The sequence below is a fragment of the Adelges cooleyi genome, unplaced genomic scaffold (assembly GCF_023614345.1).
Source record: "Adelges cooleyi isolate 19-005CV unplaced genomic scaffold, UGA_ACOO_1.1 ACOO_flye_CR_arks_rails_tigmint_CR_PRNA_23, whole genome shotgun sequence".
NCBI classification, from domain to species: Eukaryota; Metazoa; Arthropoda; class Insecta; order Hemiptera; family Adelgidae; genus Adelges; species Adelges cooleyi.
In genome coordinates, this window is record NW_026095893.1 from 795443 (window position 1) to 821373 (window position 25931).

Genomic DNA, 25931 nt, shown 5'->3' on the forward strand with positions numbered 1-25931 from the left:
ACATAGTTCCAATAGTCGTAGTAGCCTAATAAATCACACACACACACACAGATGTAGGTGATCGCCTACATAGATTACTAAGTTATAATGTATTAGTTAATTCTGTTGTATTATATCAGCCGGGAAGCCAAATAAAGCCCGCGCAAAAGCGTTATTTTTAAACATTTCACGGATTTTAAAGTTGTATTCATTTTTTTTTTTTTTTTGATAGGGGTATTTATAAAGACTAAATGTCGATAAAGTCAAACCCTATTAAAATCAAGAAAAATATACACATATCTTTTACATAATTAGGTACCTATGTGAGTTATGAGTAGTTATCAACTTAAATAAGTTTACGAAACACACACGTTACCACATTTTTAAAACATTTAAGTATAAAATAATCATAATTCCTGCCGAGGTAAACCTCAATAGGCTCCAACTCCATTGTGTTGGTTATTTTTAAATTGCATTAGGTTGGCGGACATGAATATGAGTCGTACAATTACGTTGGCAAAATGTAATTTGTTTATTTTACAATTTGTCTATTATATTATAACCTATATTATGTTGGTCTGAATGTTAACAAAATACGTTGGCTTTACAATTAACATATCAATTCCATAAGACACTTTTTTTTTATAGATTTTTGAGTTTTTCTTTTTGAAACAACATTTTTGAAAACACTAGATATTAACAATTTTTTGGTATTTTCCAGAGCACTGTCGTACCTTTGAAATTCGTTTATTGTAAAATAACATAATGTACAAAATGTTTAAAAAAAAAAACTACAAAATTGTAAATGTTTTCCAACAAAGTGATTGTCTTAAATGGTAAACAGATCGCCGTGTATACTGTATAGTGTTCGAGTCGGAAGCAAAGCAACTCTATTCGGAAAAAGTGAACTGCCGTCGACGAATAAGTATCGCTGTTATATTAATATTATATACACAAACAAATCGCGTACAGGGTTATTGGAAATTAAATTAAAAAAAAAAAAAATACTCAGGCGACGTGCGCATTTTTATTATATCTTATATATTATTGCGACGGTGAACAATTCTTGTGGAAAATTGATTTGGCGATGGCGGAAAAGCGGAATTTGCAACGGCTGTTCGGGTATGTGAGTTGTGTAGACATGTAAACGGTTTGACTGTAGAGAAAAACAACGGCGATAAACGTTGCTGATATAAACGATCCAGCAACAGTAAGAACGAGTTTATATAGTCCTGGCAGAGGGCGATAAGACACGCGGTAATATCAAAGTTGCGCGACGTGTGTTGTGTAAAAAAACAACAACAACAAATAAATAAAGATAATAAAACCTTACAAATCCGACACAGACCGCGGGAAAAAGGTATGAAAAAACGCCAACATTTCCAACGGGAACTTCCAAAGGCATTACCGGATCTGGCAAAGAGTTATAAAAAAAAAAAAAAAACAAATATTACAGGCGGGGAATAAATCACTATATTGATTATACATGTATACACAACTGTTTGTCGTTCAATCGCATGCCGCGAAACTATATAATATTTCGGTTCTCATTTTGTTATTTATGTATTATCAAAAAAAAAAACCAATATCTTCTCGGCTTCTCGTTGATGAAAAATATTATGTCCGACTTCAAAGTATAACGCTATATATTCTCACTCGACCATATTGTATATTTTCCTACGCCGCGCGGTGGAAGCAAATTGGCATGCAGCCCCGCAAAAAATAAATTTGATAATAATACATTATTATGATAGAATATAATATATCGTTTTTTTTTTTTTGCTTTAGTGTTTTTTAATTGACAAATTATAGTGACAAATCATATAAAAAGTATGTATGTTAAAAGTTAAATTAAACAAGAGAGTAAAATACGTCGTCGGATATCTCTCAGCGAAATTAATAAATTACCGTGTACAATATCATCTTAAAAAAAAAAATACTATATAAATGAAATGGGCAACTTTACACAGATTATATTTCAAAATTATCTAAAAAATATTTACATTTTTTCGCTATTTTGTTAATATTATAATTGTTTTTTATAAGTTAAGGAGTTGACTGGATTATTATCAGTTACTACATACATAAGATAATCACTAATTTTATGATAAATTAGTAATGGGTAATTTAGCTAATTTTTAAATAATATTACATTTTTTTTATTAGCCATAAGAGTCTCTTTCCCTCTTTGAGAAATTTAGCAATTTATATCAAATCTTCAAAGTCGGTCTATTTACAATTACTTTTTCAATCATTTCGTTTTCCTTCTTATTTCCGGGTCACTGTGTATAAATTAAAATCTACAGGTAGAGTTAGAACATTTCTTGTGTTGGGCCTGACCACTGTGAGTAATGGCAGGTGACGCCATTGCACGTTCAAAAACGTAGAATCTAAATATCTCATGAAAACTAATCCTAGACACGCTCTACAAGAACAGCATAATATAGTAGAACATATTGTTTAAACGCTTTTACCCAAGTGGCCTCAATAATAAAACCGACATAAGCGAGAAAAAGATACCATAAAAATATAAACCCCCATTTCACTATTACAACAGACAGCGTCGAATAATAATAAAAAGTAAAAAAACCCTAAGTACACTCTTTACAATGCATTTATAATCATGCGGTCGTGTGGTTTTTTTTTTTTTTAGTCGAGCACACTAAACTGTTGGTTGAACGCTGTTTTACAAGGACTTTTTTTTTTTTTTTTGATACGAACGGATCAATTTTTATATCTTTGCACAAGCCGTTTGCAACGACGTTTTTTACTAGGTATGCAATAAAATATATGAAACAAACAGCAACGTACGAAGAGTAAAACATTAAAATAAAAAACCTCTATACGTTGTTAATAGATGATCTTGTTAAAGGAAATTGAAAACGTATCATATCAAAATGAACTGTATTTTGCAGACAGCTCTAGTGAGCTTGTCTATAAAAAGCTTAGTCGGCATAACATTTTTAAACGGTACGTAATATATCCCATGCAGAAAATGGTATTATGTTATTAAGTTTTTATTATTGTCATTTGTATTATACTATACTATAATATGTTCACTACCATTGTAGGCATTAGACTTTAAGTCCTGAAACTGCATCTGAAGCGTTTCATCTTGTAGGTAAATGGGTTGTCATATTTTTAGGAAAATAATTTATTTATAATAATTCAAGTATATTTCCTATTAACAGTGTTGGAATCTAAAATATTGAACATATGTTGTTTATGAAATTGATTTCGGCTTATAAACACTATTTAGTATTATATCATACAATGGGAAACCTTTCTGTTTGAGATAGTTTTGGTCATGGGTGAAGATTATTTTTTGTGGAGGGTGGGGCTTGGAATACTGAAAACCTTTAAAATTAAAAGTCTCCCCCCCCCCCCGAATCTACACCAATTGTTTTTAAGTAAAATAATTATAAAAAATATGATTATGACCGTATATTATTAATTTTTAATATTATACTATAAGTACAAAGGATAAACTATAATGTAATTATTAAAACTCATTGACTAAGTAATTGGTAAAAAGTGAAGTAGTATCATAATTGTATTAAATATAATACAGTCATTTTATTTACCAAAAGAAAAAATTGAATAAAAAACTATATAGACATATATTAAAAGTGTTTTTTTTTATTAAAGTGTGCTGATTCCATTATAAACATATTAAGCATGTTAGAAAATGTCCCCAACGTTTTACTTAATATATTTTAAACATAATTATAGTTTTTTCTATACTTTAATTATAAATAAACATCATTTTGTTTAACGTTATTTTATAAATATTTAGTATACTGATGATTTACATAAATAATAATAATTAATTTAATACACATATTTTAACTTTTTTTTTTACAATATTTTTGAAAACGTTTAGAAATTATTATTTATTTGATGTGTACAAAAATTTACACTATCATACTTAAAGATTGGCAACATAAATAGTAAAACATTAATATTAAATCAATTTGTATTATTAATATTTGCTAATATTGAATAAATAATGATAATAGCATTTTTAAAATTTCATTTTTAATTCTTCTCAAAAAGTAAAAACAATATGCTAAAATATTTTAAATCAATTTAAAGTGTTGTGAGTATATTATATTTTTTTCATAAAAATTGTTTAATATAATAATTTTCTAGGACAAAGTTGGGAGGGGTCGCAAATTATATCTGTAAAAACTAACTAGACCCAGCCAAACTATCTCTGCTGTAATTTTTTTTTGTTACCATATTCGTAATCAACATTTTCGCGTACAATGTACAATCATTAACACACAATCCAATTCAGCCACATAGATTTTGTACAAATGCCATATTTTTATTTTTTGTTTCTTTCATTGAATCATTATTCAAAGTTATTACTATTTTTTTAAATAACAATAATGTCATATATAAAATACAATACATTAGCAGTAAAACAATGTTCCTGGCAAATCTAATGCTAACAATTAATTTTTGCAACACCTTTTAAAAAAAAAAAAAAATGTCAATGAACCGTCATTACTACAATATATAAAAAAAAATATTTAAACATTGGTGTTATAATAATTACACTTATAGGACGTCATTAATAATTTATAATTTATACCATAAAGTTAAAAAAAAAAAAGAAACGTTTTAACCGATACTTTTTCGCGCATAATATTTTCCTTTGACAATACTCAGTAAAAAATATACCTGCATTATTTTTTAATGAAATATTCATATTACATCACAAATGATAATTCTTATTAAAATACATAACAATATTATGACCTGTAGATTAATCGTAATAGCTCTTTTTATTTAGCATTATGGTAAAATTGTAGATTTTTCTGTTTTTATTTTTTTGGTTAGTGTTATTACTATTTCATAAATTTTCTCTTCGATTACTCAAAATATTAAATAGATTATTCTCAAATAAATTAACTAATGATAAACATACCACCGTTTTATAAAAATATGTATAAAAACTTGTAGTGACACATTTAAAATTGAAAAAAAAAATATAAAGGAAACCGTTTAAATCTATGTCGTTATTTTGTCAAGTTTAAGTAAGTAAGTTTGGTAACAGCCGGTACAAAACGTGCAACGTCTCAGGAAGGTTAAAAAATATTGCATTTCGCTCATAAATTAGATAATATAGTGCAAACCAGTTTTTGATATTATTTTGCGTTCAAATAAGTGTTTAGGAATCAAATAAATAAAAAAATAGTAGAAAATGATGATCAATTAATATTTTGTCGGATAATTTGGTTTTATTACTTTTTACCAATATTCATTTTTATAATACATATTTTGTACTTATTATTATTCCTTCAATTACAATAAAGGATTCATATCAATCACTTTCGAAAAAAATTACTCATCAAAATGTGATATGGTAAATTACAATTTTTTTTTTTTTTAAACTTCTTTATAAGTCTCCAGGTTGTTCAGTTGGCGATAGGTGATCAGCAGAAGTGGTTTGAATTGGGTAAATTAATTTTGGGTAGACATATCGACCGAGTATGTAAAGTTTTTCATCCCCACGCAGCAGTGCCGATTTCACCCAACGTCTAAAACCCTTTTTTAGTTGGCTCGAGAAAAAGTGCTTCAGAGCTTCGAAGCTAAGAACGCCTTAGCGAAAAATAACATCATTTCAAATTGACATCATGAGGCGTCTTGAATAAAATATCCCACACAATTTTTCACTAGGTATCTCATATGAATTCCTATTTTAAGTGTGATAGAAATTTCCGAATGGTACATAACCTATAGGAAACGCCTATTTCAATCACGTTGGGAATTTCTCGATAGCAAAACATATTTCATAATATAAATCACATAATATTATGTTTGTTGTATTTTTTTTATCCTCCACACGGTAATTAATCTTAACCATACTCAATCGCTATTGATGGAACTGAACAATGTAACGTGCTTTTTTCTCGAAAAACGTCTAAACGTGCACGTGATCGTGTACACAGTGGCTTTATATTATTATATGTGTGATATAGAGCTTTAAAAAGTTACAGCTACTATATTGTAGCAAGCGATATTTTACACACACCTTTTTTCGCGAGTAACTATACCATAGACAATAAATTGTATCTATTTGTCTATTTAATTAGTCCGTGTCTGTAGTGCTGCAACACGTTATCGGCAAACAATAGCAATTACATTTCGTTCATTTCGGGCGAGTTTGACATTTTCCCATACCTATAAATACCACGCCGAACACGTTGAATAATATGCAACTTGGAAAGCGTCCAACAATATTGGCTTTATCGTCGATAGTGTCTAAGGCGCGAGGTTTTCGTCTAAATACATTACACTTCCTAGGTTTTTACAATTATGATTTTAAAAGCGTTGTGTACAACCACACTTGTGTTTGCTATAGTCGAACAATATGTTTTTTGTGCCGCCGAAGTCACAGCTGCATTGTGCGAGTTCGGTAAGTATAAGATTTCAATCTAGCTCTGGTACTTGCGTGGAATGTTAATAAATATATACATATATTATTACGTTGTCATCAGTTTTAAACGAAACATGACTGATCGATTATATATGGCTGTATCGCTTTCATTCATTGCCACACAATGTATTGGTGTGTGTTTAATTTTAAAATGTTCTCATCCGACGGATGTTTTTCCTCTTGTGTATTCATTACTGTTACTTTATCTACTGTCTTTACTCTGCCGTCTCACTCATTCAACGCTACTTAACAATTACTTCCGTGGTGCGGTAATGATTTCTTGTATTATAAATATTTGCATTTTCTCGGATAAAAGTGAAAACTATCCAATAAAGAATCTACTTGAACAATATGGTTGTAAATTAAATGTTTAACGACGACATGCCTGTAAAGCGCACTTGAGATATTATATTTATTTTTAATGTTTATGTCTACCGATATTTGTTTACCAATTACCGTGTTTCTTAGTCGCTTTCCAAGTGTAACAAAAGCAATTTTAAATAGCGTTTTCCAAATAAGATAAAAATATAATAAAAAGTATTTTAGATTGTTTTGTTTTGTTGTAACCTAATGACCACGACCCTGCTCGTTACTACAATGTGAGTGTAAGTTCACCCACAGCTCACAAGTATGGACTTTACGTTAAACTCTATCCACACTGGGCGTTATCTCTTAAGATTATCGTTTCATGTTTATTCGCACTAGTTAGTAAATTATACGTACAATACATTCGTGTTTCTTTTGTTGGCCACAAGCTGACACCAATTGTGGATGAGTACCGGATCAAACTGAATTTCAGTGCTCAGCGACTCGTTAGGAAAATTGTCGGCCTGAGTTCGAACGATATGTTATAAAACCAAATTTTTTTTTTTTTTTTTTTTGCAGAAAGGGTGAACAATTCGAAAAAATTCGATAACGCAAACGTCAAGGCCAAACTAGAGGTCACGGACAAACCGTGTTTGCGGCAAGTCGGAGAGAAATCGCAGTTTTTGTACGTCAAACGGGACTCCAAAGTGGATTTGAAAATATGCTACGATGCGCAGCAAGCCAAGACGTTTTATGTGAAATTCGTCGTAGACGGTGCGGCCATGGCTAAAATCGAAAAGCCCGACGACAGGCCGACCAAGTTTATGGTCGGCGAAAACCGGACGTTGTTTCCGGGTCACTTGTCGTGCTATTACACAAAGGTAGGTTGGGGGTTACATTGTATATATATATATATATATATAGGTATAAAAGCATACCCTCGCCGCACAAATCCCGCGTGTCTCCCGAGGCTAAATCATAGAGTAAAAATGTACAGAGCGGAGTAACATCCCAAAATGCCCAGCATGTACTCAGCGACGAAGTAATCAACAGGTCGAGCTGTCAAGCTGTGACCGCTTTGAATAAAAATAAATATATATATATATATTGTTTTATAAGTTGTTAAACACTGCACGGTTGTAATCCTCATCGGCCGTACAGATTAATAGATAAATTCAAATTTAATTTGATAATATTATAACAGCTGATAAGCGTAATATGTTTTCTATTTTTTGCTTGTACCAAATAAAATGTGTAATTTCTCGTCATTATGCGGTCACGCTGCAACACAGGCGGCCCTTTTCACTTCCTTCATAATATTATACTTATCGCAAACTCTTGGGATAAATTGACACCAGGCAAAAGAGCATGAGATTTTAGTTTCAACGAAAAATAAGGAATTCGCTGGTTTTTGTTAAATACACAGCTCGCTTTTACTCGGGTAAGACATAATAAATTGTTTCAATGTATAGATTGACACTAGAAAGATCCACTGCAATTATTACTCTTTGCTATTTCAGCTCAACTGTAAAATTGATTAAGTTATTTTCCATTCTTCTATTGTACATTTAAAACAAACATATGTTTGCTTTTAAAGCTTGTGCGATATATTATTTTCGGTACAAAAAATCCGGTTTGATAAAGCTAAAACACACATTTTTTTTTTATAGGTATCCACTCTCTGTGTGTCTTTTTTTTTAATTTTTCATACAGTTGAGCTTTCTACCAGGGTTATTTTTTTTTACGTCATGTGACACATTTTGTGAAGTGAACAAAAGTAATTTACATTAGTAATTATACATTTATAATCCGCGTTTGAAAGCAGTACGTGAAAATAATATTTTTTTGTTACACTGATATTATAATAATACTTAGGCTTAGTTGTTTGCAAACGAAAAAAAAAACCTTTTTTTTAATATATTAATTAACTTTCCGAATATTTATGACAATACTATTGGTGTGTTCAAAAAAAGGATACTTTTTGAAATCGTTAAATAAGACTAGACGGTAGTATTTTTATTGATTTAAACAGTAATTGTAGTAGGTAAGTACAAAAAAATAATAATCTGAAGGCAAGACATTGGAACAGGACACGTGTCTTAAGATCAGCTGATTTTCTACGTCTTATACAAATAATCTCTTATCAATTACTCAAAAACTATTATCTTCGCCTCGTCCACACTTATCACTATCCTACCCCTTCCCCTGCCCAGGAGGGATCCATAAGACATATTTATGTCAATTATAGTACAAAAATAAAATTAAAAAAAAACCGAAAACTTTTTAAAATTTAGTTGGCGATTTTGAGGGTAAAAATATAAATGCGCGGATTTATTATTATTGAAAAATGGCATTTACAAATGAACTTTTATACATAACCACTTAACACACGACACCTTATGTATCGTTTCAATGTTCTTTACCGAGTTACATTTTTTAAGTAAAATAGTAAGTAGTGGAATTTATCATGAAACCAATAATAGTCGGAATTATTTTTTATTCGTCTGCCTTGTCCGAAACCCAATCGCCAAAAATGTTTTTTTTCCTTTTTCTACCCGACTATAATAGTGTGTTTTAGAAAAATATATATATTATGTTTTAGTTGAGAACACAACTATTGTTGTATTGTTCGCAGGGTCATCAAAAAGCACTGTTCGAAGACAACTATAACATGTCGAACGGAATTAGTTCGACGTCTTTCTTGGCCAGAGGACACTTGGCGAGCAACGCCGATTTTGTAACGACCGAGCAAAAAGAAGGAAGTTTTTACTATGCAAACGTCACGCCACAGTGGCAATCCATAAACTCAAAAGCTTGGAAACACGTGGAGAATTCTGTGAGAAGACTCGCCAAAAACGTGCGCATTAACTAGATAATATGTTTGTATTGTATTTTGTACGTCCGAACTCGCGTTTGAGAGTCTGTGTCGCATTGTTTTGTTTCGGACAGGTAAACACATTGTGTGACGGCGGTATTTTAATCGAACGAAATACTTTTGTCGGTTTCAGACGAGTTCCAAGTTGACAGTGTACACCGGCACACACGGCCAGATGGTGGTCGGACGGCAATTGCTGTTCTTGACCCAAGATCAGCCCAAGAAAATCCCGGTGCCCCAATGGTTGTGGAAGGTGGTGATCGACGAACAAACCCAGCGAGGCGTGGGGATTTTGTGCACCAACGATCCGTTTAATGAACTCAAGCCGCCGTGCGGCAGTCACGAGTTCTGCGACGAAATTCATTGGAAAAATGTTGGCAATAAAATAGCGACCGGCAAGGTGTACTGCTGCACCGTGGACCAGCTGATTGGGGCCGTCCCGGAGGCGAAAGAAATCCAAGAAAAAGTCACGGACGTGCTCAGAGGTCCAGTGCTGCCCATGGCGGCCATAACTCAGCTTAAAGTCAAGGCAGGTCGGTTGGTGAAAGTCGTCAAAGAAAAAGTCAACAAGAAAGATAACGAGAAAGATAACAAGAAAGGTAACAAGAAAGATAACAAGAATGATGACAAGAAAGATAACAAGAAAGATAACAAGAAAGATAACAAGAAAGATAACAAGAATGATAACAAGAATGATAACAAGAATGATAACAATAAAGATAACAAGAAAGATAACAAGAATGATAACAAGAATGATAACAAGAATGATAACAAGAATGATGAAAACCCATCGACCAATTCGGCCGGACAAGTCGCCGGCACGACCCCAAAATCTGCGGCCAGATCAACCCCCAAGAAAAATCAATCCCCCAAGAAAAGTCAATCCCCCCGGAAAAATCAATCCCCCAGGAAAAACCGATCCAAGAACCAAGACCCGGATTTTGTCGTCGAGTAGAGGTTCAATAGATCTGAACTCGGAACTACATATTATAACGCTGATGTATTTTTTTTTTTTTTATTCCACTAGTTGCAATAATTTAATCGACCATAAATAAATGTTTACCAAATAAAGTAATATTTATATCGAATAGTTTTTATTCGATTTGTGTTAATTGCAACTTTTTAATTTATTATATTTTAATTACCCAACTAAGTATGAGCTGTTCAAATAATTTCATTTCAAGAGTAATATTTCAAAACAACTTACAAAGTATTGTCTTTTTGTTTGAATTTTATTTCCTGAAATTATATGTTGTTTGTTTTCTTTGATAAGACTTAAAGCAAAGATGTTATAATTAAAAGGTAAACAAATTAAGACAATTAATTTGTTAATATGAAAGTGCTTTTAGGTCGAGTTTATTCTGTAATTCGCGTGACGCTTATACTCTTAGTACTGATAAGGAACGGCTGATAAGGGTAAACTGATAAGGAATTAATGATAAGATCATCGATTTTAACCCGTTATTTGATTAAAAAAAAAAAATCAAAGGTTTGGAATTCGATCCAATATTTTCTTGTCTGGTTGCAATTACAAAAGAATGATTCAAATACAATTTTATTGCCGTTATTATTTCGTACAAAACGACCGTATGAATCAGTTTTTTCCATTCGAGAATGATAACGTTATCATTAATGATAATAATTCGTCTTAAGTGGCCGCCATTCTCGGCATAAAAACTGATGTAAATTCATGCTATATTAAATTATATAGCAACGATATATTTTATTACATGTCTCTGGATACTTTGTTTTGTATTTGATTGTTATATGAAATTATTTTATCAGCCGAAATAATTTTTACTGGAATCGAAAACCGCTTATCGAGTATTAAACGGCGAGTATGTAATTAAACGTTGGCTACACTGTTCCATGTATTGAGTTGACAGTGCAAATATGCCATGCGTGCAAGAGACAACGGGCAATTTAGATATTTTCATCGATAGGACCTTTTTTTTTTTATTACTATAGTAATAATATTTTAATATATTATTATATTGTACACTACTCGTATCAGTAAATTCTATTACTGTTTTCGCTATAAAATTGAACATTGTATTATTGTTTTTCGCAAAACGAAATTCGAGTATCAACGTTTTATGGATTTCGACGTTTTACGGTTCTACAATTCATGTGCATAATATACTACCGCGTTATGAACCGTAAACGCTGTGTTTGGGATAAAGCTTTGTTATACACCGAACATGTGTGCGATATTAAATGCGTAGGTAAGTAAAATCTGTATTTAACTCTGACAGCGAAAATCGAGGCACTTAATCTCGTTCGTGGGTTTTCCATATTGTGATCAAATAACTTTTTAACCGCGTTTTATATAATATAATAAAAAAGAGAAAACGGTACGCGCCTCAAACAATGGCCGATGTTGCCTAATGGTAACGATATTATCGACGGACAGTTGAAGTGTGTAGCCGACTCAAGTTGAAATCAGTCACTTTATCAGTCAGATAATAAAAGAAATCAAAATTCAAAATGTTCACTTCGAGATGTTAACAACGGTGATGATTTAGATTTTCTTATATTTACCGCCAAATTATTTTGATTTAATTTATTTTGTCCTTACATCTATGATATATATTTAGTTTTCCATAATTAATACCTTGATGGTCAAACTTTGTGTAGTGCAGTATACTTAGCGTTACACTCAGAGTTGGGTATAGGTTTATTCGAATAATATCATTTTTTTTATTTTTAAATGCCAACGTTTCAGGCTAGACAATTACTATATCGTATTAAAAGCACTTGTCACTTCATTAAAAAAAAAAAAAACAATTATTTTATCGTTATTAAATTTAATTTTTCACAAATCTAATGTTAGCCTAATGATATCAATACTTCTTAGACGTCCAACTGGTTAGTAAAAATTCCTGGTTGGTAGCTTTCATAGATTTCCACCATTTCAGGGGATGATTTTGTTGATTATACATTTGTTATACATAATATTTAATTTATAGATCAGAAATCGGATACTTAATATTATGAACTCTGATAATTTCATTATTCTGTTATAATTTGCATGTAAAACCGACTGGTCGGGTTATAAGGAATACTTTGCGGTATTTTTTATCGAGAATTTAAATTTTAAACACCGCATTTGGGCACATCATTGTATAATTTTCCATTTCATTGTATTTCACATTGTTCGTGTATAATTTTTCCTATTGTAGCTATTCGTCTGGCGCTGATGTTAATATATGAAAACAGCCTTATTGTGTACAGACAGACAGATATAATTGTTAAATTGCCACTAAAATTACAACATTTTACTTTGTGCGAAAAATTCATTAGTCATCAAGCTCGTTTACAAAATAGCTAACAGGCTAACGCTATTATTGGTATTGTTCTATTCAGGTTAAATATTACTATAGTTGGACTACATTATTTTGAGCGCGGTCACGTTTATTAATTTAAACTTTCATGTCGACTCGAAAAACCATTTTTTCATTATTAAAAACAACCGCAGTATCTTTTTTAGTAATCCAAAAGCATACCAACGAAACACTTTAGAAATGAAATAATTCCGGAACTATTTATTTCTCACGGTCCGTTTCGATGATAAATGGTTTATAAAATTAAAACCAACACACAGAAGAGATAGCGTTTGAAAATTAGAAAGTGTCAGTTTCGCAGTTACAAGTGTTTTATTATTTTGCTGATATAAGACAAAGATAAATATCAGTCAGCATAATTTTTGTTTTTTTTTTTTATAGTTATAAAAACCCACCAGTAGGTACATCCGTTTGAGATCAATAGTGCCAAATTTTTTTTTGGCAGCAAAACGGTTGTTCTGTGCAGCAACCATATTTGATAATAATATAATTGTACTAAAATGCTTGTTTTCTAATAATCATACAATTTTTGAAACCCAAATGGTAACGTATGGTATATTATTTAATTAAAACTTTAATTCGGACAAATGATGTGATCACTAAAAATATTTATTTTATTATTTGAATTATTCCTATTGTCCTTTTTACTAGTGAATAATTTACAATGTTATGAAAACTATATTTAATTTTTTTTTTTATTAATTTCTAAGTCATTTTTGGTGGCACAAAAAACTGATTTAGACCTAAAAGCCTTTTTTTTGACATTTTTATGTCTTTGCTTTGGTACATAAACGGAAAAATCGACATCGCTTATCATAACGAACAAACCGACCCCTGTTATCATAACGAACAAATCACCTGATTTATCTGATAAGATAAGAGAGATAAGAGATAAGAGATTAGAGATATAGTTTTTACTTTGGAACACAACCAGGAAAAATCGACACCGACACCAGTTATCATAACGAAAAATAACGGATGATTCATCTGATAAGAGAGATAAGAGATAAGGGAAGGAGATAGGAGGATAGAGATAAGAGGTAAAAGATGAAGGTTGGGGTTGGGAGTGGGAATGGGGGTGGGGGCATATATGTTGTATTTACAACGTTCAAAATAGAAATGAAAAATAAACTCAATAATTTAAAGGGCCAAATTCTCTATGAATTGTTTTGGGCCAAATATTATGAAAACATTAAAATATTAAGCCAGAAACTTGATATGTTTACTAGCCAACTTAGATACATAAAAATGTATCCCGTGGTGTTGCGGACTAGTACGCAAGCTGTTAAAATATAATATGTAATACCTATGTGAAAGCCTTTAATAGAGCCTTGCAAACCATTTTTTTTTTAGGTTACGAAAACAATTTTCCAGGGTCTTTGGTAAGTATACTGACTGTTTAATAATAGTTTATTTGAACATAACCGGACGGTCACTGACCTTGTAATGGAAATGCGTGGTCGGGTCGACTACGAATGATGAACTCCAAAAACATTTTGAAGATTTCTTTTTTTCTAATTTGGCGTCGGCCATTTTCGTCTCGAACCAGTCTGGACCGGTGGACCTTTCGTGGACTTTCCTCGAGCTTCCCCATTTGTTGGTCTGAAAAACAATACACAAAAGTAATGACTATCATTATATTTATATTTTTACATTCAACCACAAAATGGCAGACATAGGTATAGACGGGTGGTTACACTTTAACTGTATTGTTCCAAAAGAGTATTAGGTATGTTTGAAATAACAAGAAAATACACCCTATTGAAAAATCAAAACTCTTCGTCGAACTAAAGTTTAAGAACAAAATTTTACTCGGAACCCGTTTTGGCGTTTATATTTTCCAACTCTGCAAAACTACCCAAATCAAATTCACAAACACAGCAGCGTCTTTTGGCAATAATAATAATATAACGATATATTTTCTACATTCTTTATGCTATTGGCAATATTCGCAATATAAAAGAAACCCAAACAATGGAAACCGCCGCCTAAACGTCAACCGGTGTTTGTATTATTTAATTGTGCTTTGTGCGATCATACAATAAATATAACTGGAATATTAAAATTTATCTTCGACGCTGATATTGACATTTTTTTATTTTTAAAAATACACAAAAAAAAATCCCCAAGGTAGTTATAATATGTCTTTTAATATATGAAGATATAAATAAACACAAAACAATTATTCGTGTATCTTTTCAAATATTGTAAACAATATAAAACACCTCAATTGTTAGACATTGTTTTGCCTAAGCCCAGTTACAAAATAAATCAAGGAGATTAGTTAGGAAACGAGGAGACAAGAGATGTTAATTTATTGATAAGGCGTGACAAGCTGATAAGAGATAAGATATAGTGATAAGAATGGCGATTGATGTTTAATATTTTAAGAAACACCATTTTGGAAGGTGTTCATCTTTTGTTTTAACTCTAAGGGAATCCTTTCATTGTGTGTATTTACTTTGTGTAACGTTTTCCAGGTCAAATGTGTTTTTGTTTGGGTATCTTTATGAAGTGTCCAATATATAGTGATGTATATCATTTCTCTTCGTGCTTTTCGGAAATCAGGTTCATTATTTGACGTTTCGCGTCGTACAGTTTATGCGTTCTACTTCTACTCAAATTAGAAAAACGTGATTCTATTATAAAAGCCAAAAAATACCAATCTTTCGACGAAAATGAAATTCTGTCGCTCCGCTATCAAGTATAAGTAGTAGTAAGTATAATATATATATATATATATATATATATATATATATATGACCCCCCTTACGTACTTAAGTAAGTGGCAATATATACCGAGTACCTTTTGTATACCTACCAAATTTGAAAAAAAAAAAAAAAGAAAATCAATTTAATGTAGCCATTTTTAAAGACAATTTGGCAACGTGCGTTATTGCAGCTCTTAATAGTCACAGGACGCGTTGCTAATTGATTCAAAATGTGTGAACAGCTTGAATTTATCGTTTAACGCCTCACCACCTTCTCACCTATATATATATATGCAATATACTTATGTATGTAGGTATATATTATACACTTTTAATGCGAAAATGAATAAATTTGTAAATAATGTTCCACAAAGGACTAAAGCGTGTATTAAATATATTTTATTTTTATTTTCCATAAAAATTGTTTGCCCTATTTTTTTTTATTTTTTATAAAACTCATTTTAAAACTTTTTCAATTTGTCATCCTAACAGTGACGTTTCTTAACTAACGACAATAATAATAATAATAATAATAATTTATTGGCCATCTTAGAATAACATTTTGAATAATATAGTACATAATAAATAAAAATCAACATTATGACCCACTTCGCCACTTAGGAAAAACTTATACCGGCGCAAGTTGAGTACTATTTACAAAGTTTTAAAATAATAATAATAAAAATAGCAATTATTAAAAGTTATAAATTAGACAATAAGTTGGATTAGATTAGATTCATATGAACACCAAAAAGAAACCTGTGTGTGCGTTAAGTTGTAATTTAACCATATTTTAAGAAGTTGTTTGTATTTAACAAAATATTGGAAAGTAATAATCGGTATTTAATTAACAGTAGATTGAAGTTAATTAAATTTAATTTGTAAGTGAAATACAACACCTTAAAATCACCTTGGCGTATTTGAATACAAGGATATGTTTTAGATTTTCTTAGAGTTATTTTAATTATACTTTTTTGGGCTCTCGGTATCTTATTGCTTTGACTCTTCTTACTCTCTAACTGTTATGACTCGTTTGTCTAACGAAATATTGGCAACATTGGCCCTTTTGGACCCTAAGTCCTAATACAGATTGGTTTTTTTTTTTTGTTACTCAATTATGATTTCCTGGTTAAACGTTAATTCTCACGTTATAGATGTTGTTAAAACAAAACGCAATCACAAATTTCCAATACATTCGTGTACCGAAATTGCCTATCAACATTGCCGTTTTACCTACACTTTGAAAGCGATTAAATTTCTTTCCGAATGACATTTGTTTCTTATCGGCCGACTGAAAATGTATCCGCCAACGGAACTCAAAACTAAAAGCCATTGGCCACGATCTACGGTTTTAAGAGTTGGATTTAAGTAGGAATTGTTGCGACTCGACAAGTTTTTCTTAAGTAAAAAATAATATAAATTACCTATCGGGGTTTTTCGCCCCGATAGGTTTAAGGGTTATTAATGTGGAAACTTTTTTTCCCGGTTTTGACGGAAGAAAACATGATAGAATTTCAAACGTGAAGACATCTCCAACAAAAAGCGCTGAACACGTTGTACTCGGAAATGAAACTGCGTAAATCAATCACACGGTCCGCCTCGCGTTAAATTTCCAAGAAGAAAAAAAATAGGATCAAAAGCAGATGGAACTAGCGTGTTTCCAATAAAAAAATGCAAATACCAATATTCATATTCAACAACAGCGAGCTTTTCCTTTAATAAAATATTGCAAAGGAGAACGCGTTTGAATCACACAAATTCAAACAGTTTTTAACCGAGTTAACTAAGTTAGGTCTGGTCATTGTTGTTACTCGTTGCAAAACCCTATCGTTGTGATGTCCTTGTAGTTCATTAGCATTTACAGTCAATACCAGAGTTTATTAAAATAAAATAGAAACCGTATATTATATGGATTTTTTATTATACCTACTACTGTTGAGTAGGTTAAATCTCCTATCTACAAACAAGAAAAAAAAATTGAACACTTTTAAGATGTAACCAGGCTAGGTTTCTAAGACCCTTTTTTTTTTTTTTTTTAGTGCATCTGAACCACTAATAGAAGTTAAGGACTTTTTAAGATAAGTAAGACGAGGAGAACCGAACAGAACGCCGTAGACTAATATAGATGTTCATTACTAGGAAGAAGGAGGACGATGAACTAAGAGAATAATCTACTGAATATATTATGTAAGTCATTTTTTTTTAAAATAATTATCTATAGTTTTTTTTTTTTAATTTTAACAAACTAAAGTAAACTATTCGTTTATAATGGTTGTAACTGGGGGGGGGGGAGCGTTTCGAATTAATGAGTTTGGGATATTTTTTAATTTTTAAACTGTCAAAACGCCGTTTAAAATAAAAATGTGTATTATTATTATTATTTTTTTTTATCACGTGCGTTTTATAAAATCATTGGCGGCCGTCCGAGTTTTTTAACGCTTACACTTTTTTACAGATTGAATGGATACCGAGAATTTCTAATGGATTCTCGTTTATTATAATATAAATAATGTATTATACGTAATTCGACCAGACACCGTCGGCGAATGCTTTTAAAAATATCTTTTTTGTTGTGTATGCCAGTCTACAAAGCGTCTCGTTACGTTTTATAATGCATTTTCTTTTACTTGCCGACAAAATTTAACATAATTATTTCCAATGAAAACCTCCGCTTTGCATTTTTTCCCACCGTCTTATAAAACGAGGTCACATAAACACATTATTCTTACTTCTGATAAGTATTCACAAATACCCACTATAATAGCCGGTCGATAAAGAGTTAAAAAAAAAAATAACTACTATTACAATATATACCTACTTGGGATTCATGTGTGAATTAACGTTATATAAATTTGTGGGCTCGTAATAAAAATTAGTTCTAATTAGTAAAATGTCGATCCTATATTGTACAGCCATTCGTATAGTGGTCACTTTGCATATTTTTGTAAGCTTAAAATCGGTAAAAAAAACTGTTTTAAAAAAGCCAGTTTAGGAAGATAAAATATATGTCACAGAAAAGTAAATAATATACAATTTTAGGCCTCATTAGATTGAATTTTGTTGCTCTAACTTTTTTAAAACGGTATTTAAATAGTTTAAACTATCGTAACAGTATTTAAACAAAATTGTAATTGTTTTTTTTAATCATTTTTAAAGTAAAAATGATTGTTCGTTACACGTTCAGTATTTATATTAATTTTATGTATATTAAATGAAAATCAGTAAAAAAATGATTTAATATCTCATTGTCCTCGTTCCTGTCATACACTTACATTTATAAACAATCAAGTAACTAAAATAATATTATAGTAATTTAACAACAATAATTTAAATCATTATTTATTTGAGAGCAAAGGAAATATATTTTAATATTGATCAATAACTAAAATATTTTATTATGTGCTTTCTCTTTGGTTATTACAAAATTAAATTTTTTTTAAAAATTTATTCGTCCTAATTTATTCTAATAAAATTCGCCTAACGCTGTTTCAAATATGGTTTGTACACAAAAGTTAGTTAAGGAAATATAAGACTTGTTGTGTGATAAAAGTTCCATCTCCATAGAACTTTGATGGTAGCTGTACTTCTTTACTTTATACCTAAGCTAAAGTAACATTTTTTATTAAAACTAAAACGTTTTCCATCATCTCGTTCTAGTATATAATATCACATTTATTCGTTGAATTAAAAAAATGTATACATATTTAATCTATATTACACTCACTGGTCATGTTTTCACAGAGGTGCCATAGAATGTAGATTAATTTTTGGAAATTGTATTATTCATATAGTCAGTTATTGGAAATTAGTATATACTCAATAATTATTGTTACTACCATATATGGTAGTAACACATAGGTATAATAAACCCAAGGGGTAACTGTATTGTTTTATTTCAGCCAACGATTATTCAATTAGTTTTGTTACAATTATAGCTGACTGCAATATATATATTATCTAAATTAAAAAAAAAAAATTTACTAATTATGAGGATTGTATTTTTTTTTTTTTATTTTAATGTAATTTAAAACATTGCGTTTTAGGTGGACAAAACAAACAGCGATTACAAATTATTACTATTGTTATTGCTCTTTGTTTATTATTTTAATTTTTTTTTTTTTTTTGAGTTTTTCCATCGAAAACCGAGTCGTTTAAAATTCAACACCATTTCGGAAGCGGCTATAAAAGTATAAATATATGTGTATATATATTAATATACACTTTTTATGAGAGAAAAACGTCCCCGAGGCGGTGGTGGCGACAGCATAGCGAACGAGACCATCGCCTTTAAGATATTATTGCGACAATAACAATCCGCCCTCACCCACTTTGAAGAGGGGAAAAAAATACCCTAAAGGCTTTAGAAGGGCGACACTGAACGTTATGAATGCTAAAAGCACCTTCGCACATCCGACGCGCCCAATTCTTATTTTAGTCTTTACTTCTAGCCGACACACACTCACAATATATATTATATACCTAATCATATTTTTTCTAAAAATTGTTTACTATAAGTTTGATTACATCCACCAATATCCGGGATACGTTCATCATTCAACATTCGCAGAGGCTCCTCTTGTGATTTTCAGCAACATTCGTCTGTACAATAATATAATCGAGTGTTGACCAAATGGTTAAGTACCGCTTAATTTAAATATTTTAATATTTTAATGAGTAGATGCTGCACTAGTGCAGTGAAGTGTAGGTAATGTGTTGAGTAATTTAAATTGCACTTAAAAGCTTCTGAATTATTAAAAAAAGTATATATAAAGTATATATCTTAACTATACAAATGTTTTATTCGTAATACTTCATTCGACTTCAATTGCAAATAATAATATATAAATACCATTTAGTTTATAATTTCCAACCATATCCAATTGATTCTATAGTGTATACATTTTCTATTAAAGTGATTTAATTTGTTCTGTTTACAAAATATCAAGTACTTTTCAGCAGGATAATGTATTTTGAGTACCTGACAAGTTGTGCTTATCGTTTGGCATTTATGTTGTCTACCTTGAATGAAAATAGCGTTTTGGATTTATTGAACACAATATTTCATTATGGGTCGTTTTCCCTTGGAAAATCATTACTTATCAAGTTTAGAGTATTTCTTTCGTAGAAGTTATATTCCCAATAGAAACATAGCGATATACAATATAAATAAAGATATTATATTTTGAGAAACGTTACCTTTTTCTTTTTTTTTTTCAAAGGAAAACTTTGTTTATTCGATAAACTGTCAGACGAAATTTGAATTATTACCTTGTCAACGGACAACACAACAAATAAGAAGAAGACGAAGAGAGAACGCAATACATAAATCCCAAAAGTTTTCTGTTCCGAGCTTAGTTTTACCAATCAAGTTACGAATCTAATATTTGTGCAACGCGCAAACTACATTTGATTTATACCTTTCTTTAATGTTTTCTAAAATTCATCTTGCACAGTGGTGTAACACATCTAAGTTCTTACAAGTTAGTATTTTAACTGTATTTCTAGCTACTTTTGCTACCAAACCTCTGGGCAATATTTATACAAATGATCATTGGCAAAAGTCTAGCTACTTAAAATTGAATAAAAATATATTTTAGCTATTTTATTGGGAGTTTATTAAGACCAATTGTAATTGTGATTTAATTACACAATATCTGCATTTAAATGTTTCATAACTTTGGTATGTCTTCATTAGAAGTAGTTTGATAAAAATTCGAGTTCCTTAGCTTAGCTAAAAATTATATTGTTAGTGTGTTATGAATAATTCAAGTTTGAGAACAATCTCTCTGAACATTTTGATCGGTCGATTAAGATCAAAAGCAAAAAAAAAAAATCTGCCAATTTCTATTATTTTGGAAAAATAAAGTGTTGCGTTAACGATGCATTTATAGAAGTAAAAACAAATTAAAAAAAAAAAAAAACACAACAAGTAAATATCAACAAGGAATAATTTCGTGTAAGCGTTACGGCGTTTTTTTGGGGTTTTTCTGAATTAAAAAAATGTTGTTTTCATTCGCAGTTTCGCATCGAGGAAGTGTATTTTATGAATGTTATTTCATCCCTTTCAGTTACAATAACAATCCCTAAGGACTCGTGACCTTTCCACCACCTCCACCGTGGCCGGATTCTGTTGTCGTGGTTCTAATACGGTTTGATATTCTTTTTTTTTTTTTTTATGAACATTATTATAATGATTTAAATAGTTTAGCATTCGGCTCACGTGTGACTGGATCAAATTCGGCTTGTTGATGGAGTTTTGCAGTTTTGCCGGAGTGCCGAACGCATTGCCGGAAATGACCGACGGCGCTGTTGGATAATGAAACGGAGTGTCTTGAAAACGATTCGATACAGTTTCCAATTCGTCGTTGCTCTGGGGAAAAAACAAAAAAAAAAAAAAAAAATGATGAAATTCATATTGAAAATATACACGTACCTATTTAAATACACCTACAGCAATATTATAAAAACGACTAGTGTTTGTAACGATTTTACCCGCCTTTGAAATCATTTCGGACGAAAAACCGTTGAGATATATATATATTTTTTTTTTTATCAGTTAATACACGGTCAATAATAATCCGCTCGGTCGTGATCAAAGGCACGTTAATTATGCACAGTCAAAAAATACATCATTAATCAATCACTCGAACTGATAATTATAGAGGGCGTTGGAATTATGCAGAACAAGTGACCGAAATCAAAATTATCATCAAAACCCGTCACAAACGTCGCGGCCCGGATAAAACAGGTGAGTATTATTGTTATTGTTTAATATTTTGTACTTTCTCTGTAGATTTCCACTCATCATTAGCACCGTACAATAAACTCGCCGGTGCTAATAATCACGCAATGACACGTTCAGTTAGACACATCGTAATATTTACAAGTGACTTGTTATTCTTTATGCGAGTCTCCAAATCAACAGCTGCTCTGTTGATGTCCCTCCGAGGGGTAGGCGAATTAAACGGGGATTTCCATAAATCAAATTCAACGTCCATGCTGCAAAGTCCATGCTATGCCGTTTTTCGAGCAACCGCGCTTCTTGTGTTTGTACTGTCGCGGTACTCTGGCCGAAAACTTGGCCGAAGAGTTCCAACAAAACACAATAAATTAGTTTAAGTCGAGTGTGAAAACTTTGCGGTGCCCGATCCGCCGTGTTTAACACACAATATCTTCAGCGGGTGTGCACAGCTAAACTCGTTCGTTGCAATGAAAACTCCCGTGATAAGAATTAAAAAAAAATAAAAAAATGTCGTTTACTTAAGATTACAGCCGGTCGCTGTACCAATGTAATAGTTTTTGATCTACAGATCATTTAGAAGTACACAAAAACAACCTTATTCGAACAATTAATCATGCCGACCGTTTACTTCTTTGTACACAAAGTTGTTTATGTGTAATTGGGTCATATTATCCTCGTGACCCAATTTACAAGTATATCGAATTTCCACGAAGGGTACAGTTGTTTTTGTGAAAAAAAAAAAAATAAAAACTGTAGTAAGATACTTGAGATTTTTTAAAAAGATGATTTTCTTTGTATATAAAACTCGGTTTTTATTTTTGAATTTTACTTGTTCTTTACGACTTGGACTTTGTAAGGAAGCCGTTTTGAATTTTGGCAATAAATACTGGCGTTAGAGCGCCCAAAGCACCAATGTTATATAATTGTTATTTGAGTACAATTTTTGCACAATTTCCAGAGCACATCAATAAGATTTTCATCCCATTGCACCACGGGAACCGCCTTTATCCTTAGATTCACCTCCACCCCCCCCCCCCCGACAATAAATCACATTCTTACTGTATATGAATACACTCAGCGCCTATTGAACTTGGGCCAATAATAATAATAATTTTTATCAATAACAATATTGTGTATATTATTTCGAACATAAGGCTAAAGATGAAAATAAAGGTCAGCACTCGCCCGCGTGAAACTAATTAGGTTTTTGTTCAAAAAGTTAATAAATCAGTTGACATCAGCAGACCGTGAGTCCTAAAACAACAATTACAAAGAAAGTGAAATAAAGGCAAGGCCCTTCTGATTAAAAGGGTTAATGATATCATCTTGGCTTTACACCGTACATCAGTAATACTAAATCTAATGAATATCCCACGCAAACTAAGAACGCCTAATGTTTTAAGATGAAAAATGTGGAAATAGTTACTCTTTGGGTCGTTTTTTTTTTTACTTTTCGAAAGGGATGGGGTGCGTTTTTTAATTTTTGGTCCAATAAAGTACCTTTGGGGGGGGGGGGGTGGGGTACAGTTAAACACTAAAAACAAACGCAATAGATCTTGTGAAATTGCTATTTACTTATCCATTTCCTATTAATATTTGTTTGCGGTTCTTTATAAAGTTAATCAAATCCACTTGAAAATATTTTAACGGTATCAATATGTAGTAAACCGTTTTTTAGCTTCGGTGCGGAGCTGAGAAGGTATTGTTTTTACAATGATGTGTTTTTATTTTTTTTTGTGTCTGGACCCACGATATCTCGTAAACCGCTGAACCGATTTCTTTGTGTAGGAAATCTATAGATCAGAAATCATACCTGGAAGGCACTCTATTGGGCCAAAAATTTAAAAAAGTCACCCCTTGCCCATCAAAATCGAGGAAAACACCCAAAAAATGTACAAATTTTTCAACTTAAAATTTACGGTGCTCTATAACTTTTTTAAAAATGTTCCAAATTTATATGAATTGTTTTTCAAACATAGTACTATCGATAAACATTAACAAACCAATCAAATACCATAAGCCCTTTCCCTTAGAAGAGATAGAATTTTTTTCTTTATTTCACTTTTTCAAGCAAAGTTTTAGAGATTTAGACCTGAAAATTACACCGAAGGTAGATCTAAAATGGAACTATAACATATACAATTATCTTAATCTATATGTAGTCAATTTTTTTTTTTTATTAAGGAAAAACCCCAAAAATAGAGTAAATTTACACTTTGGCCGTAGTCAGTTTCTAGGTTGCTACGTGCGAGTGAATCGACAGTGAACAGATAATGGAAATATTTTTATTATATTGTTAATTACTATGTATGGGTAACTATTGACGGTGCATTTTTATGGACAGACGATCAACCCTTATCGTATCCACCCTGCACGAGACTAAATATTAAATTTCAAGTACATCGTTGCTGGTCCCGCGATATCTTCTAAACCGCCATAACTGGTTTGAACATACTATCCGCGGATTCGCATCGAAGCGGTTTATTTAAAAGTGATTTTATCACTTTCAGTTATAATAAAATCTGTATACGGACTTTTTGTTACTATGACTCATATTCAATGTGATGATTTACTATTATATATATATATATATATATTAACACTTTCACGTCGAAGCGTTTGCGCAATACAGTTCCCGGTGATCCGTGACGTAGGTATTCGATATTATTCTTTTGTTTTCGTTCGCCTCTCATGTTTGCCCCTCGTCGGCATATAATATATTATCGTGGGGGACGACAGTATATATATATATATATATATATATACAGTCTCCGGAGACGGTTTGGAGCCGCCACGCGGACTCGGAGGAAAACAAAAACCGACGGCAAGACGATAGATGAAGTCCTGGGGCCTAAAGGAAGATTGACGGGCGACCGGTGATACGTGTATCAATTAATTGGCGGCCGAATCGAAAGCTACGGTCTCGCCGTTTGATTTATAAGCGCAGTGGACCGGGCCAGGATTATTCGGACGTCCCCCCGTGTGGTGTGTTGCGTTCGGCCGTTTGCCAAATCACCTAACCGTCGAAGGATGGACTCGTCCCGCGGGAAAACCGTCCGCCGGAATCGCGTTCACCGCACTTACTTACTTACTTACTTACTTACTTACTTACTCGGTTGCTTCGCACGGGCACGCCGGATCCGTCGTGGGTTGTTGTCGAGCGATAGGTCGACCTACACCGCGTTGATCGTTTGTCGTTTTGTCCGCACAAACTTTTTCTGTACTCCCACGAACACACTACCGTTAAACGACACAGACATGTCGTGCGAAGGGGCGAAAAAAAAAACAAAAGCTTGATCGCCGTCGTGTAACAGTCAGTAAATTTCCCAGAACCTTTTGGAGATTGAAAACCCCAATTCGTATGATATATTTTTCATAATTTTACTAATTACTATCCTGATTTCTCTACAAGCCCTCGTCGTTCAAACCGTTTTAAAACTACGGTCAGTAACCTATCTATTTAGGTATTATACACTGTAGTTTAACGCTATTTTTGCGAATTTACGATCCGCGCTAAAGTCAGTAT

General features: G+C 31.7%; 2 protein-coding genes across 7 annotated transcripts in view; one reads left to right on the forward strand and one right to left on the reverse strand.

Moving 5' to 3' along the window:
- LOC126835381 (cyclic nucleotide-gated cation channel subunit A) overlaps nucleotides 1–25931 on the reverse strand; it is a 136331-nt gene that overhangs the window by 33790 nt on the left and 76610 nt on the right. For 2 of the 3 annotated variants that reach the window (XM_050567929.1, XM_050567927.1), the window contains exons 3-4: nucleotides 21884–22033; nucleotides 14393–14554 (exon numbers count right to left, since the gene is read on the reverse strand). In XM_050567929.1, coding sequence (XP_050423886.1) covers nucleotides 14393–14554; nucleotides 21884–22033 — 312 coding nt within the window. The remainder of the gene's footprint in view (nucleotides 1–14392; nucleotides 14555–21883; nucleotides 22034–25931) is intronic. The other variant, XM_050567928.1, reaches the window with a different exon arrangement.
- Nucleotides 6196–10790, forward strand: LOC126835383 (ras-related protein RabX-like). 4 transcript variants are annotated; one of them, XM_050567931.1, is made up of 5 exons: nucleotides 6196–6406; nucleotides 7313–7614; nucleotides 9369–9590; nucleotides 9742–10207; nucleotides 10244–10790. In XM_050567931.1, the coding sequence occupies exons 1-5, from the start codon at nucleotides 6307–6309 to the stop codon at nucleotides 10561–10563; spliced, it is 1410 nt and encodes a 469-aa protein (XP_050423888.1). In that variant the 5' UTR covers nucleotides 6196–6306; the 3' UTR covers nucleotides 10564–10790. The 4 variants fall into 4 exon arrangements, with proteins under 4 accessions (XP_050423888.1, XP_050423889.1, XP_050423890.1 ...); XM_050567932.1 differs by having other exon boundaries at nucleotides 10256–10790; XM_050567933.1 differs by having other exon boundaries at nucleotides 10328–10790.

What these genes read in the sequence shown, in the direction of transcription:
- LOC126835383 (XM_050567930.1), top strand. Translation starts at nt 6,307, where the DNA reads ATGATTTTAAAAGCGTTGTGTACAACCACACTTGTGTTTGCTATAGTC. An exon ending in AGCTGCATTGTGCGAGTTCG is followed by an intron (nt 6,407 to 7,312) that starts GTAAGTATAAGA and finishes TTTTTTTTGCAG; the next exon opens with AAAGGGTGAACAATTCGAAA. An exon ending in TGAGAAGACTCGCCAAAAAC is followed by an intron (nt 9,591 to 9,741) that starts GTGCGCATTAAC and finishes TGTCGGTTTCAG; the next exon opens with ACGAGTTCCAAGTTGACAGT.